Raw genomic sequence first — 17223 nt, 5'->3', positions numbered from 1 at the left:
TTGAGTCCAGCTGTGTTTGATTATACTATTGGACTTGATTAGGAAAGCCACACACCTGTCTATATAAGACCTTACAGCTCACAGTGCATGTCAGAGCAAATGAGAATCATGAGGTCAAAGGAACTGCCTGAAGAGCTCAGAGACAGAATTGTGGCAAGGCACAGATCTGGCCAAGGTTACAAAAAAATTCTGCTGCACTTAAGGTTCCTAAGAGCACAGTGGCCTCCATAATCCTTAAATGGAAGACGTTTGGGACGACCAGAACCCTTCCTAGAGCTGACCGTCTGGCCAAACTGAGCTATCGGGGGAGAAGAGCCTTGGTGAGAGAGGTAAAGATGAACCCAAAGATCACTCTGGCTGAGCTCCAGAGATGCAGTCGGGAGATGGGAGAAAGTTGTAGTAAGTCAACCATCACTGCAGCCATCCACCAGTCGGGGCTTTATGGCAGAGTGGCCCGACGGAAGCCTCTCCTCAGTGCAAGACACATGAAAGCACACCTGAAGGACTCCAAGATGGTGATAAATAAGATTCTCTGGTCTGATGAGACCAAGATAGAACTTTTTGGCCTTAATTCTAAGCGGTATGTGTGGAGAAAACCAGGCACTGCTCATCACCTGTCCAATACAGTCTCAACAGTGAAGCATGGTGGTGGCAGCATCATGCTGTGGGGGTGTTTTTCAGCTGCAGGGACAGGACGACTGGTTGCAAACGAGGGAAAGATGAATGCGGCCAAGCACTGGGATTTCCTGGACGATAACCTTCTCCAGAGTGCTCTGGACCTCAGACTGGGCCGAAGGTTCACCTTCCAACAAAACAATGATCCTAAGCACACAGCTAAAATAACGAAGGAGTGGCTTCACAACAACTCCGTGACTGTTCTTGAATGGCCCAGCCAGAGCCCTGACTTAAACCCAATTGAGCATCTCTGGAGAGACCTGAAAATGGCTGTCCACCAACGTTTACCATCCAACCTGACAGAACTGGAGAGGATCTGCAAGGAGGAATGGCAGAGGATACCCAAATCCAGGTGTGAAAAACTTGTTGCATCTTTCCCAAAAAGACTCATGGCTGTATTAGATCAAAAGGGTGCTTCTACTAAATACTGAGCAAAGGGTCTGAATACTTAGGACCATGTGATATTTCAGTTTTTCTTTTTTAATAAATGTGCAAAAATGTCAACAATTCTGTGTTTTTCTGTCAATATGGGGTGCTGTGTGTACAATAATGAGGAAAAATTTTTTACTTAAATGATTTTAGCAAATGGCTGCAATATAACAAAGAGTGAAAAATTTAAGGGGGTCTGAATACTTTCCGTACCCAGTGTGTATGTGTATATATATATATATATATATATATATATTAGCGAAGAGGAATATGTGCCCTTCTTTTTTAACAATGTTCTACTACATTGCACTTGACTGTACTAATGGTTCCTTAATTTTAGGCACTTTGATGTAGTGATAATTAATTTATTGAACACATAACTACAATTACTCAGACATACTTCCTCACACTGTTTCCCCCCCTTTACTTAAACATCTTATGGAGTTTTTTCCTTGCCAGTCACCGTTGACTTTTAAGATTTAAAGGAATGAACTTCTGAAAAGTGCTTTGAGACAACATGGATTGTGAAAAGTGCTATAACAAATAATGAATTAATTGGTAAATGTAGGATGTACTAACTTTTTCCATACACTATATGGGCATTTCTGTTTATTTACTCTGTACACATTATTACAAAATGTACATTCGAAGTATCATTTGTAAGTCCTAATATGTTGGGGAAAAACAAATCCACTTTTTATGGTGTGTACAAACATTCACAGCACTCCAATCTTAAATACAATATGTAAATTCAAATTTCACACTGCCTGTACATACTCTTACCACTTCTGCACATTACATTCAATACTCCCAGTAATCTGTAGGTATTCTGTACATGTTATTCTGTGTTCTATACATGTTACTACTCTTGTGTAGCTGTCGTATTTTATGTGAGAAGTGGAAGCTTTTTTTTTTTTTCTTGTGGTAATTTTAAGAAAATGTCATGATGCAAAATAATAATAATGGTCCTAATATCGTCTTACTTTTCTTTACGCAACAATATAGTTTCCTCTTTATTTAATCTTGGGGTGAAACATGTTATTGACAGATTTTGTGAAATTCACCCAAAAACATGTAAGTTGTGAATTAGTTCTGTGCTGCATGAACAATATCACACACGAACACTATTTAATACAGATGACTTATATGCTACTCAATCAAACACAAGCCATCTTAGTGAATGACATTAGTTAAGTCTGTAGAATATGAACTTGGTAAGAGTTCCCTTCAGTATGATAACAATAAATGTGAAAGATTAACATACAAATCCTGATATTGTAAGCAGCATATATCAAAATCTAATTAAAACAAAGATCAAACAGATGTGCCAGGTCATTGTTAAAAATCGTGAATTTCTATTCCATCACAGTTATGCTTTTCTCCTTCAAGACGTGAATGGGGTTAACCATAAAAATAATAAAAAAAACACCCTCACCCTAAATAGATTTGGCTCATTTTCTATTCGTCTTACTTTCTTCCATGAAACACAGAAAATAGAGATGTTTAGCAGATAATTTACACTGCCTTGCAAAATAAGATAAAATAACTGGTGTATCACAAAGGTAGTCACTAACACACACACACACCATACAACAGCTTTGTGTGAGGAACAAACCCAACTGTACTTGTACAATATTTAAGTTATCAAATATAATTTGCACTTAAATAATAATACCCCAAAAAATTAAATAAAATAGTGCCTTTAGATGTGCCCCGCATGTAAAATGACAGACTGGGATGTGAAGAATCTTCAATATGCAACAGCAAATGAGAATCAAGCACTACGATGGAGGGGAAGATCAATTTTGGTCCTCACACAAAGCGATTATATGGCTTCAGAAAACACTGCATGTAGTGCATGAGTATTATAGACAACTTTTATGGCACTTTCTTTTTTTTTTACTTCTATTTTCGTAGAATAGTGATGATGATGAGCAGCGTGAATTAACACCTCCTGTGTTTCGCAGAAAAAAGAATGACGACATAATTTTCATTTATAGGTGGACTACTCCTTTAAACTCCCCATCTTCACGAACTGCACTAAAACACTGTGAAAAGAATCAAAACTAGATGATTAACATCAACGGGAAAAGACGTTACAGGAAACACTGCCGGAGTTTAGTGCTGTCCTGTGTTTCTAAGTCTCTGAGGTGAGTTGGGAGAATGAGTAAAGGTTTCTACTGCTTCCGACAGCTGGGCCAGCTGAGTCCTCCACAGGAAGCCGTCACGATAACATACAGCACCACCTGAGACGACAAGACAAAACCAGAAGAACATCATTTACTAGATCACCGTCTACTGGACGTCTGGCCTCTTCACATGCAGTTAAAGCATTTTATTAATAAACGTTACAAAATGTTCACCACAGGATGTCAAAAAGTGGCACGAATGATTCCACAGATATTCGCTAAAAGCCAATGAGCACTACTGAGGACAGGTATTAATACTGAGGACAGGTATTAATACTGAGGACAGGTATTAATACTGAGGACAGTATTAATTGCAATCTTTCAAGTGCAGTACAGTTGCCTGTGCTCTAATTTAATAGTTTAATTTAGCAGTTTCAGTAAGAAACTGTTGATAAAGGATTACTTGAAAAAAGTGCAATATTTGAGCCTCCACTGTATATGACCATATATGTTGTAATAATATAACTCTTTGTACTGGACATTCATTTACACAGTTTAGGGACAAGTTGTAGCAAAAATGTAATACAGTAATATGTACATTTTTTTGGTATAATAATAGCTTGCTTATAGTTGTCTCTGTCCATTAAAACGAATGCAATGCAGCTTCCTGTCAACATTAAAACATTGCTGTTCTTGCGTAACTTGACCAGCATGACAGAGCAAGATCAGAACAACAGCTCAAACACTGGCATGTATTTGGGGCAGGACTATCTGTCTGGCCAATCAGTGGCAGAAGAAAAAGTGAAAAATGTTGACAGAAGTATAATTTACATACGAGTCTTTCTACGGGTCATTTAGTGCAGGGGTAGGCAAGTTTGGTCCTAGCCTAGACCTGTAGCCTCAGGGTACGTTTACACGACAACGATATGTTTAAAACAGAGAAGCTTTTCCTTTGAGTTTTCCACGTACAGACCCACAGTCCCCATTCACACAGGTCCGCGAAAACGACTGAAAACGCTGTGTTCCGCTGCCAGGCCAGTAGATGGCGATGAAACACTATAGACTGAACACGTAATACGCATGTGCTTGACGTCATCGTCTTCAGAGATTCATGCTGCATCCCAGTTCGCCTACTTATACTACGCACTAAAAGTATTTACTCTTTTTGTCAAGAAAAAGTACATACTTTTGAGTGTGTAGCAAAAGAGTAGGCAAGCTTTGGGACATACTACTTCGTCATCTTAACGGACAGATCTGTCGCGTGCATCCTGTCACCGTAAACCGCCCTGTCAATCATCTTGTCACAGTTAAAATCCTCCAATCAATCTAATTTAATTTCCTACCGTTTCGGAGAGAAATGTAGTTGCACGTTCATCTGCCGGTCGTGGGTCTTTCATGCGGAGACTCTCCTTATGTGTTTGCAATTTAAATATGCATTTAAAAGTTAATGGCTAAACATATCTTTACAGAAGTTCACAATGCTGCTGCAGATGCAATATAATGTAGACAACATTGAATAAATACTTTTTCGTCAGGTTAGATACTGATAATTAATCACTCAAACCCCTTTATCTAAGGGGACTTGCACGTCCTCCATGTCTGTTTTTTTTTTTTAAACACTTTTCACTCGTGTTTGTAGTTCTAACCGAATCCTCGTCTAACGCGCGATGGGCAATATTAGCCGTTAGAGTGCGCATCAATCTGCACTTCGGATTCTGACCGGAAATAGTAGACCATCCGGGTATCTTTGGAACACTCATTTCAACATACTACGATTTGGGACGTACTAATTCTATTTTCAAATACTATTTAGGACGGATAGTATGCGAATTGGGACGCACCATCATCAGTTGGTGTTTTCTGGCACCCAAAACGCTGTTGTCGTGTAAACGAACGGCCAAAACGCATTAAAAGGTTTTACGTTTTTAGTTGAAAACGGTGTTGTGTAAAACAGCCCCTTAGTGATCCTGAAGACATTGATTAGCTTGTTCAGGTGTGTTTGATTAGGGTTGGAGCTAAACTCTGCAGGACAGAACTTGCCAACCCCTGATTTAGTATTCTGAACTTGATTTTTATTCTGTTTTATTGCATCAAACATTTTGGAATTAATTTGGTTTAAATGGGGAGAAAATCAGTCTTCTACACAATTTCAGAAGAAAAAACATACAGATTGAGATATAGGACAGGGCAAATTAGCTTAAAGGGATACTCCACTTTTTTTGGAAATAGGCTCATTTTACAACTCCCCCAGAGTTAAACAGTTGAGTTTTACCGTTTTCGAATCCATTCAGCCGATCTCCGGGTCTGGGGGGTCCCACTTTTAGCATAGCTTTGCATAGATCATTGAATCGGACAAGACCATTAGCATCTCTCTCAAAAAAATGACCAAAGAGTTTAGATATTTTTCCTATTTAAAACTTGACTCTTCTGTAGTTACATCGTGTACTAAGTTGCGATTTTCTAGGCTGATATGGCTAGGAACTATGCTCTCATTCCTCCGTAATAATCAAGAAACTTTGCTTGTCCAGCAGGCGTAATGATATGATGCAGCGCCTGAAAATTGGTCTAATAGGTTAGATAAACTTAGTCCCAGTCACGTTGGAAGTTACCGAGCTGGGGACTATTTTCAGGCGCTGCGTCATATCATTACGCCTGCTGGACTCATGGTACAGCAGCAAAGTTTCTTGGTTATTACGCAGGAATGAGAGTATAGTTCCTAGCCATATCAGCCTAGAAAATCGCAACTTTTCATTTTCCATCGGTCTTAGTACACGATGTAACTACAGAAGAGTCAAGTTTTAAATAGGAAAAATATCGAAACTCTTTGGTCATTTTTTTGAGAGAGATGCTAATGGTCATGTCCGATTCAATGATCTATGCTAAGCTATGCTAAAAGTGGTACTGCCAGACCCGGAGATCGGCTGAATGGATTCGAAAACGGTAAAACTCAACTCTTTAACTCTGGGGGAGTTGTAAAATGAGCCTATTTCCAAAAAAAGTGGAGTATCCCTTTAAGAGCGCAACTCCAAAGTTCTGCTTGTGATCTACTGACGCACATTAAAGAACACAGACGCAGCCGGATCATTTCCATAATGACCAACACAAGTTACCAAGAGCAGGGCAAAATAGCGTCCGGTTTAAGACATGCTTTTTTGGTGCGGTAAATATTGACGCAAAAAACAGACGAGCGCAAACCTTGGTAAATCACCTTGCATGATTAATTTAAATATTCTCCTCCCATAAATTTTGCGTCTGAAAGGGAAACTCCTACAAATGCATATGCAATAAGGTCAGCCGCAAAAATAACTGTGTCCACACCTTTTCAGTGCTAATTTTACACTCATGTCTTTAGTAAATCCTGACATTAGTTTTTAAAAGTCAAAAGAGGGATTTTTGCGGTGTCGCTCTTGGCTTTCTGACAATAAACCTACAGTCCGCTCCAGAACTTACCAGCACGACTATTACGACAATGACTGTTAACTTCATGTTCTTCATACACATGGCGTGGGCCAGGTTACGGCTTGTTGTTTTAAAGGTGACAGACTGCACATACAAGAGAAACATTCATCAGCGTACATATTAAACAGTGACATAAACAAATATGTTTCAAACAGGACATAAAACCAAAACTCACGGAATCCATCAAGTTCTCGGTTTTATCGATGAGCAGTTCGAGCCGCTCTCCTCTCTGAGCTACGAGATCTACAGTAGCACAATACAGCACACATTCACTCAAACGTTCACTGACATTTATAAAAGTGATTAAAGTGACTCAGTCTCACCAATGTTCCGGACCATAATGCCTTTCAAGTCATCTACGTGCATCTGTGTTTCCGTCAGTCTGTCTGAGCCTTTGGGATCTGAGTGATGTTTCTAACAATTACAGAAAAACACATGCATGTCAATACATGGCAAAAAATATTGTTCTGGGCTTAGCTACTCAAAAATGAAAATTACTTTGAATTACAGAGAAATGCACAGAATGACATAAGGATGAGTAAATGATGACATTTATTTGTAGGAGTTATTTGTATTTTACACAGCAGTTGAAAACTTAAATTGACACGTTTGACATTTTTCCCATGAAACTAATGTTTATGCATCACGCAGTGTTTCCCTGACTATCCAAAGCATGTAAATATGAGCTACGTGATTGGCTGTCTGTTTGTAAGCATCTAGTCATAACATTAGCTTTGTTTCTATTCAAAGTTGCAAATTTAACTTATGCGCAAAATTGTAATATCGCATTAAAACATTTGCGAATAAAGTACCGATTCCATCCAGCAAATCGAAGAGAACAAAAACTAATTTCCTGATAAACTGGTGCTAAATATCACTAAGAAAAGTAGGAGAAGTCACCGTATATAATCATTTCCGTATATAATAAATGACTTCTGTATCAGAGAGTGCAGACGAAATGCAATGAACGTGTTATTTTGCTTTCGGAGGCAGCTGTGGGAACGGGGTCGTGTAAGGGCGATCTGGGAGGGAATTATACCGAACCATTTTGACGACAGACTTTGTTTAGGTGTTTCAGAACAACCAAAACAGCATTTCAGATTCTGTGCAATGAGACCGGTCCGCTGGTTTATTCGGTAAATGTGTTCCATTGTAATTTATACGCATGTTTTCTTATCGGATAAAAAAATGTATCCGCCTCAAACGAGCGCATACGTTTTAAATGCGCATTTTTTTGCATTTATGCGCATCTTGGCATTTCCATTAGGGTGGTCCTTATTTTTAAAGTCTCCAATTGTCATGCTCTTAACCCTTTAAAGGTGCATTGCGCAAGTCTCTGAGTTTTTGCAGAACTATGCCCCCTTCTGGCGACAATCGAAACTGCAACCAGAGTTGTGTACACGGTTGTGTGGAGTTTGCGTTGGGGTTTGGGATGAACTAGAAGCCGGTCTCTTTGAATCCATCTTCTACTTTTGCAAAAGTCGCTTGAGTTGTCTTCGCTGATGCGGATAATGGCGGCGAATACACAAACCTGCCAGACATAGCCAGGTGAGCGTGAACGCGCATGACGTCACGCCCAGTCGATTCCGACCCGAATCCCTCTTATTTATTTTACTGTACAGGATTATAGAGGCAATCGCAGTGATCATAGAAGGGCTCATTCAGCCCATCAGGCAATTGTTTAAGCATGTATGGGTTAGAAAAATGGGTATTTTTAACATGAAAAGTTGCTTAATGCACCTTTAAATAAGAAAATACAGCATGCCAACTTTCATGGCAGTAACATAATAATTACTGGTAGCTCAATAGCTTTAAACTTTCTGAGATTTTGATGATTTTTGTAAAAACGATCATTTGAATTGGTATTGTACCTGTCTAGTAAAATTCCAAAAAAAATCTACATAAAAGCATCTAATGCACCATATATGTATTTTAGATACATATCTCAGTTTAGTTATTGTAGAAACTAAATCCAAATTAATCCATCCATGACCTGGTTTAGCAGATTTACCTTTCCTGGTGGAATCAATACATATTTCTATTGATGATCACCTTGGTTATTGTTTGGGTTTAGAGCACATTTTTTGGTTTAAAAAATGACATTACGTTCCTTGAAATTGACCCGGAACTTTGGCCGAATCAAGCAGATTATCAGGAGGCACAGGCAATTATACATGCAATGAAAGTAGTCAATGATCACGCCGAGAGAGGAGTGGCTCTGATTCAAGAATACAATGGCTATCTCACACACTCTGAAGAACAATTGCAGTTTCTCCTTCATGTGGTGGAAGATCACCGACGGATCTATCCAGACTGCAAAAAGTCAACACTGGCTGCTGAGCATCAGAAATGAGGGATTGTTGAAAATGTTGTGCTTTTTTTGAGATTGTTGTCATGTCAGTGTTGCTCTGATTTCAATAAAATGTAAATTTATTTGCAGCAACTTTTAATATTACTTGCATATCACAATAACGCCGCATAGCTTAACATAGGCAATCTTCCACATGATTGAGCTACCTTTAAATATCATTTTTTTGTCAACATTTTTGCATATTTCTAATTTTGAAGTTAAAAGGAACAGTTTAAGAGGTTAAGACACTAACATTTTGGCAAAAAAAATAAATAAATTGGACTTGATAAGGACCACCCTAATTTCCATCCAGCAGTTTTGGACGAGATATCCCAAAATGAGCATAAAAATAGGTGGATGGAAACATAGCTATTCTAACATCTATCTTTTTACACTGCACATGCTTGGCACCATGGGTAAAAGGCGTGATAACCCTGCTTTACAAGTGTGAAACGTTCCTCTAGCCAGGGTTAAAAATGGGGTTTAGCGCGGCGATAACCCGGGGTTAAGTCGGTTCACTGAGTGGGTTCTGCAGTATGGCTAGTCAAATGCTTTCTGTGCGAGACTATTAATTGAATGATACTGTCTTTTGCCGCCTGTACATGTCAGGTAAAATAACATTTGATACCCCAAATTTAGCATGGGATTGCGGGTTTTGTTTTAAATCACTCACAAACTCTGCATTTATAATGCAGGAAATTGACTACTGGATCAAATGTACATACTGTAGGTTTGTTGGCTGTGCTTAGACACTAATGATCAGCTGCTCAATACAAAATGTAAGTAAATTTGATTATACTGATTATAAAAAGCAAAAGATTACATGTTTTTTTTGTATGAAATGAAATGTCTATCATTGCACAATCACAATATATGACAAGTATATTGTGTACTAAAATATTTTGGCCAAATTGTGCAGCTCAACTCTGAGAATACCATCTCAACAGTCATTTAGTATGTGCACCATCTATTTACAGCACACACTGAAGCTAAGCTTTTCCAAACACACAGTGTACACTACAGTCTTCAGGGCTCATGGGCGTCCTTGAACACCAATATTTTAATTTAAACCACTGTATGGCCAACTGAGATTTCACTACGGAGATAGTATATTAGCTATCTAATATATATTCTTTTTTTTTAATCATAGCACCGTTTGCATTTGGGATCTGATAGTGTTAGACCCGGAAACAAACGGATTAGCAAAGACATTTGACACACCATTGTGCCTTTGAGCAAGACATTTACGGTACCTACACTCTAAAGGATGTTCTGGCGGAGAATAAATAGGAATGAGTAAAATACATTTCGAGGGTGTTTGAAGTCAAACAGAAAAACAGCGAAGCGTATTTCCCAGAGCACAACTGGACCTGACTCATTGGTCAATGGATGCCCATGTCGTGTTGTAGCAAAAGCTGGAATTTCCTCAATTTTCTTTGTGATTGTGGCTGAAGAGTCACTTTGTTTCTACTGTATATCAGTGTCACTGAAGCCGTGTTACTTCAGGTTTTCTTTTGTTTACTGAAAATTCAAAGTGTCTGTTAAATGCATACTTTTTCTCTAATTATTACTAAACACAGTCATGTGAAAAGTATTGAATAAGATCTAAGCTAAAGCTCAACACCATCACAGGCCCCTTAATCCTAAACCTACATGATCCATATGAACAGTCGTGTAGTTCAGAGCAGGGTTTCTCAACTGGTGGGTTGCAAGAGCGGGTCGTGGAGTGTGTAGTCGAAGAAACAACAACTATAACTAAAAACTTAATTCTAAATGTTTTTCTGATGCGAAACCTTTATTTTGAAAGACGACCATGACAAAGTTGTCGTCTCTTCTGTCAGACGCAGTTTAAGTGAAGAGTGCCTGAGAAAAATGCATTGTACTGATTCAGTATCTGCGCTCAGATGAGAAGACATGTTGTCCGGCTTTATGTCAGTATCATTATTCTAATGTTATTTTTCGTAACTTTTAACAAAATAAAAAGTCTCACCTCAAATAAAATGAACTTTCCTCTCTTGTCAGACATACTGCGCACGCTGTATAACAATTCACTATATATATATATATATATATATATATATATAAAAAGCAAAATTCATCTTTCACTATGGTAAGTTAAAGTTGTTAAACAGAGAAAAACATTTTACGTTTAAGTAACCTTTAGTGTATCCTTAACCTTGGACCTCATTATTGTTAGTCTTTTTCACAGAAACACAACATAGCGATGAAGTCCAAGCACCACCGGCAGCTCATACCGATTCTCGAAGGTCCCTTTAATATGAAAAAATATGCATTTTCATTTACACATGTTTGCAAAAACATTTTAGTTGTCATTCTGAAGTGCCATTGTTTAAAATGGCTGATGTTTCATGGACGTTCAGTTGTTATGATGCTGTTAAAAATAAAAATAAATCAGATTTCTTTTATTGTTCAGATTTTAATAAATTATTACACTGATAATGCTTTAATAAACTCAATTGATTAAACTTGTTTTTTGGTGATTAATATTTAAATAAACCATTAAAAGAGAATGCAGAAAATGGAAGACCTAGAATTTAAATAAAATTTATTTAAATAAATTTGGCAAGTTTTGCTGCAACGTTTCGATAGCATCCAGATAAAATAAAGAGCAGGCTTTCTGAGTAATAATAATAAATCTATTTCATATAGCGCCTTTAAAAGTGGCTTTCTCAAAGCGCTTTACAGGCAAACAGAGAAAACAACACACTTTAAATACCAAAAATAAACAAATAAAATGAATAATCAAGCAATCCTAAAATAGAATGTTTTGAGAAGAGATTTAAAAGTCACTAATGTATTTGCCTCCCTGATGTCAGTCGGGAGAGAATTCCAAAGCTTAGGAGCACAGGAAGAAAATGCTCTATCACTCCTAGAACAAAGCCGTGTCTTGGGAACAACCAAGAGACCACTCCGAGAGGAACGCAGATTACGACGTGGTGTGTAAGGCATTAACAGATCAGTCAAGTACTGAGGAGGCAGATTATGCAAAGCCTTATATGCTAACATAAGGATTTTAAAATCAGTACGGTACCTGACAGGGAGCCAGTGCAAAGACTCCAAGACGGGGTGTTACGTCCTATAAAGAGCGCACCTGTGTGGGAGGCGGGAGTGATTTGCACGCTAGAGCACACTTTCGCTTGATCTTTCTGTGATGCATGTTTTGCCCTGTACTATTTTAATGTTTGAGTGTTCTTTGAGAACTTAGTAACTACAGGCTCATCTGGGCCGTCATTTCTCTGTGAGTATTTCGCCGTTCTTTCTGATCTGGTTGTTAAACCTGTTATTAAACAGGGAAGAGAAAAGAACAGGTGAGATATCACGTGATATCACGTGCCTAAGATTGGTTTTGGTTTTGTTTCTTTCTTTGATTTGGCACGGTCTAGTTCTTTCCCTTCTGTGAACCTTTTCCTTGGTTATGATTTGTATATAAGTTGTACATTTATGTAAATAAGTATCTTGGGGGTATTCTTTTCATCTCGTTTCTCACTGTAATAAATGATCACTTTACCTAAATTAGACTGGTTTGTCTGAGATGTTTTCCAGTACACGTTCAGCGTTTAGATGTTGCACGCCTTCTTCTCCCTAGACTCAAAATGGTTTGTAACACAGGGGTAATATGATCACTAGCCCTGACCCCAGACAAAACTCTCGCAGACGAATTTTGTAAATATTCAAGTTTGTCAATTGAGGATTTAGATACCCCAGCTAGAAGACCAAGACAGGACTCAACACGGGAGTTTATCAACCTCTCAGAAACTGAGAAGGACAACACAGTAAACGTGCTATATTTCTGAGGTGAAAAAAGGAGGTCTCAACCGTATTCAGCACAAAAGGCTCAAATGACAGCGTGGCATCAAATATGACACCAAGATTTTTTCATTTGCTTTGAAACTCCAAGGCAACACCATCAACAGACCCAGCCTTTTGCAGCTGAGTAAGCTGGTTGGCAGAAGCCACGTACTTCAGATCACCATGAGAATGGTGACGAAAGCTTTTCGCAAAATCCTGCAAATTCATTCTTTATGCTAAGAAATTACATTAGAGGTAACAGTTCTCGAACTGTACAGTTACATCCTCAGCTAATGCACCAGTATGGCTCTGTTTATCGGTTTACTACAGTACATGTAGGATGTTTTTGTGAAATACTGAGACTTTTGAGGGTGGTTTTCAGAGGGAAGTGTTTGGCAACACTGTTGATCAGTTAAACCTCATTTTGTGTCTTACCACACAGACAAACATAAAAGAGTCTGAACAGGCAATTGCGTTTACAAATACGGCAGACGCACGTACCATTTGTGCAGCCAGCGTGCTGGAAAACTCACTGTTCATGGCGTAGGGCAGCGCGGTCTGAGCTCGCGAGCCGTAGGTGGTCTGAAATCTCTTCTTCACCTCATTGAGGAAGCCGAACGCACGGGAGCGCTCAAACTCCTGCAAGAGAGACGGGACAGCTCAGTGTGTGAGCGGAGCCGCAGAGAAACAGAGCTCACGAGGCAGACACACTTACGTCATCGGTGATGCACAGATAGACGATCCTCTCGTGGCAGATGTAGTGGAAGAGATAGCTGGAAAACAACAGAAGCGCATCAGAACATCAGAACAGACAAACGTCACTAAACACTAACAGCCGAACAACTGTCAGTCGTACCTGCCGTGAGAATACGTGAGTTTGTTGTTTTCCGACGGGATTTTGGCCAGAATCTGTTCCGTCACCTCCAGAAAGTTGCCAGTGAAGCACGCGTGTTTAGCCAAAACGGTCGATCCTCGAGCCACCACCGCAAACAGGATAGCCATCGCCGCAGATAAACCTGATCCAACACTGCACGGTTCACAAACAAACACATGTGAGACAATTCACACCATATACTGTAGACGTGAAAAAGGCAGACAGCATTTCTGAGAGAGTATACCTCCGTATTTTTGGTGAATTATGAGTCAGCATCAAAAGGACCAATAACAGACAAGCCCATTATGCCAGTGGGAATTTTTGGTCACCTCCTGTCAAGTGCTGTGCTCAGTCTGAAGAGGAACGTGGATTTTGAATGCAAAATTCCTCCAAAATGTATTTTTATTTACCTTAAAAAATCTTTTTTGTAGGTTAAATAAGATCATTGCTGTAAATTTGTGGCCTTTGGGTGAAAAATCATTATTTTGAATCCATGGTGGCTGATGGCAACAAAAGATGAGTTTGTCACCACAAGACTAACCAAGTAATTTTACCATTTTTGGGATATACTTATTATACATCCACTTAAATGTCAAATTTATGTGAAAATGTCAAATTTTGCTCAGCCAATCACATGCTTGAGTACAGCAGTGGTTGAATAGAAAAGCTGATGGTTCAAATCTTCATGTAAGACATAAAATACATGGAAAACTGAATTCATGAAGGACTTCATATAATCATAATTCAAAAGAATACAAAATTGACAGATTGATATTTCTACATCGTGAACACTAAACATAAAAAAACAGAGAAAATAAAGAGACTTGACTGCTAATAAAACATTATGCCAAACTACTAGTGTATGTGTTCAACAGTAAAACTATTTCATTTGTTTGCTGTATCTATATCATCATTAAATCATTATAAAGTGTCTCTCTGGCGCTTGAATTTAATTATAATATAATAATGTGTTTTTCATAGGATCTTTGTCTTTTCCCCCCTGTGTTTAACGTTACATAGAATCATAATGTACTGTTCAAGCCTGTCTTCGTGATGGAAGGTCTAGTTTATTCTAGATGTGTTTTGACATTTGTACTAGTGCAATATGAATTCATTCGAGAGCATTACAGTGCGGTTTCATTTATTGTTACGTTAACCATTTACAACATATGTGTAACATCTGCCTTCGTGAGCTTTTAGTTTATCTGACTTAAAATCTATCTGACATAGTGACATGCGGAAAAGTGTTTCCTTTTTTTCATCAGCTGAAGTTAGTAACCGAACTAACGTTACACTGAGAGCTGCCGTCAATCATCGGGCTAACTTACTTATTAGGAAATCAAAACGATGAGAAATCATAAAATACCATTCCCAGCATGAGACTAGTCTGATAGGAAATGACTGTGGATTAGATAAGATGATCTGATGACATGATCAACCAATCGATCATCTTTTGTCTAAGTTACCTGCTTTTCTGATGATCAAACAGCCGCTCGCGCTCCGCTCTTTGATGTCTTTAAACGGAAGTGGCCATAGACAGTACTTTCATTGCCTGACAAACATGGTTGAAATCATAAACAAATGATACTATTAAAAATAACAGCAGTCTATGTAAATACAGAAATGAACAAACGTCACTGTTTTCCGCGATACGTCACAAACGTGCGACCACGAAAAGATTTCCGCGTTGCGTCACACACGCGCGACAGAGTTCTTTAAAGGTATAGCTCACCCCCCCCAAAAAATTGTGTCATCATGTACTCACCCTCAAGTTGTTCCAAACCTGTATGAATTTCTTTCTTCTGCTGAACACCAAAGAAGATATTTTGAAGAATGTCGGTAACCAAACAGTTGATGGGCCCAACTGATTCCATAGTAGTTTTTATTCTATTCACCTTATTGCACCTTTAATACTTTGCTCTTCAGCATTTGGTCGTCCGACTTCCGCTAAACTTACACGGCACATCCGGTAGCTAGTTCAGCAGTTAGAAGATTGTTTATAGCTAGCTATGTAACTTTAGCGAAATGACAAATAACGTTCATGCCGTAAATGTTTTAAATTGGGAGCACGGAGAAAACTTCGTACGACGATCAGATGGTCTCATGTCCCATCCATCGTCATTGTTAACATGGGTAGACAATTTGAAGAAGTGGCCAGAGGTAACCTATGGGGACATATTTAACTACTTCGTCCTGTCAGAAGGAAAAGTTAAAAAAGTATTAAGGCCTACCAATATTTACATAGTGGGAAAATATGGTTGTGTACTGTTACACTGTTAGGGTGATGTGTTTGTGACATATACACAGCTGATGACCTGATGACCATCTGCAGGCTAAGTATCTTGTCAAATCTCTTAATTGCATATAGAGTAAGGTAAGTGAATGGAGTCCAGGTAAGTACAGTGCATGCATAATTATTATGCAAGTTGATCTTTGAAAAAAATATGATCATAAATATGATTCACGCACTGAATATGGTAAGATAAAGGTAAATTTATTCTGAACTCAAAATTCAAATAATCATTAAAAAAAATCAACTGATTATTTGACAGCCATAGATTTCAATCTTAGCCATGAGAAATATATGTTGACTAAAATATTCTTGTGTTTGCGGCTGATATGATAGGGATATAAGAAAAAAGAATTGCATTAAGGCTTAATTATTTTTGTGAGATTCACACACACACATATCATGATGAATCATCTTTAATCAAACAGGAGCACTGGAATCTCAGCTTGATGACAATAACGGGATTGTTTCCCCAAAAAAGGAAATTCTGTCATGAACTCATCATTAAAGGGATACTCCACTTTTTTTGGAAATAGGCTCATTTTACAACTCCCCCAGAGTTAAAGAGTTGAGTTTTACCGTTTTCGAATCCATTCAGCCGATTTCCGGGTCTGGCAGTACCACTTTTAGCATAGCTTAGCATAGATCATTGAATCGAACATGACCATTAGCATCTCTCTCAAAAAAATGACCAAAGAGTTTCGATATTGTTCCTATTTAAAACTTGACTCTTCTGTAGTTACATCGTGTACTAAAACCGACGGAAAATGTAAAGTTGCGATTTTCTAGGCTGATATGGCTAGGAACTATACTCTCATTCCTGCGTAATAACCAAGAAACTTTGCTGCCGTACCATGAGTGCAGCAGGCGTAATGATATGCAGTGCCTGAAAATAGTCCCCAGCTCAGTAACTTCCAACGGGACCGGGACTAAGTTTGTCTAACCTATTAGACCTATTTTCAGGCGCTGCGTCATCTCATAGAGAGATGCTAATGGTCATGTCCGATTCAATGATCTATGCTAAGCTATGCTAAAAGTGGTACCGCCAGACCCGGAGATCGGCTGAATGGATTCGAAAACGGTAAAACTCAACTGTTTAACTCTGGGGGAGTTGTAAAATGAGCCTATTTCCAAAAAAAGTGGAGTATCCCTTTAACCATTCAACAAGTAATGAATGTTTGAAGAGATCAGTCATGACAGTTGTGAG

The 17223-nt window shown here is 38.5% G+C and overlaps 1 protein-coding gene across 2 annotated transcripts; it reads right to left on the bottom strand.

Annotated features, from left to right (window-relative positions):
• Positions 1 to 2076: 2076 nt before the first annotated feature.
• sybl1 (synaptobrevin-like 1) lies at positions 2077 to 15420 on the bottom strand. Of its 2 annotated transcripts, none has more exons than XM_084430358.1 (8): positions 15193 to 15420; positions 13709 to 13879; positions 13568 to 13625; positions 13354 to 13491; positions 7016 to 7106; positions 6868 to 6935; positions 6684 to 6776; positions 2077 to 3350 (listed from the first exon to the last, which is right to left on the bottom strand). In XM_084430358.1, exons 2-8 carry the CDS (start codon positions 13852 to 13854, stop codon positions 3282 to 3284), a joined length of 663 nt encoding a protein of 220 aa, XP_084286484.1. In that variant the 5' UTR covers positions 13855 to 13879; positions 15193 to 15420; the 3' UTR covers positions 2077 to 3281. The 2 variants fall into 2 exon arrangements, with proteins under 2 accessions (XP_084286484.1, XP_084286483.1); XM_084430357.1 differs by lacking the exon at positions 15193 to 15420 and adding an exon at positions 13971 to 14082.
• Positions 15421 to 17223: the final 1803 nt, after the last annotated feature.

This window comes from Rutilus rutilus (genome assembly GCF_951802725.1).
Source record: "Rutilus rutilus genome assembly, chromosome: 14".
In the NCBI taxonomy this organism is placed as follows: Eukaryota; Metazoa; Chordata; class Actinopteri; order Cypriniformes; family Leuciscidae; genus Rutilus; species Rutilus rutilus.
This window is presented reverse-complemented; position numbering and strand designations above follow the sequence as displayed.

Coding starts and splice junctions, on each gene's coding strand:
- sybl1 (XM_084430357.1), bottom strand. CDS start 14,002: ATGCTGACTCATAATTCACCAAAAATACGGAG. Junction 13,880..13,970: donor AATTCACCAAAAATACGGAG/GTATACTCTCTC, acceptor TGAACCGTGCAG/TGTTGGATCAGGTTTATCTG. Junction 7,107..13,353: donor GCACGCTGGCTGCACAAATG/GTACGTGCGTCT, acceptor TGTAATTGTTAG/AAACATCACTCAGATCCCAA.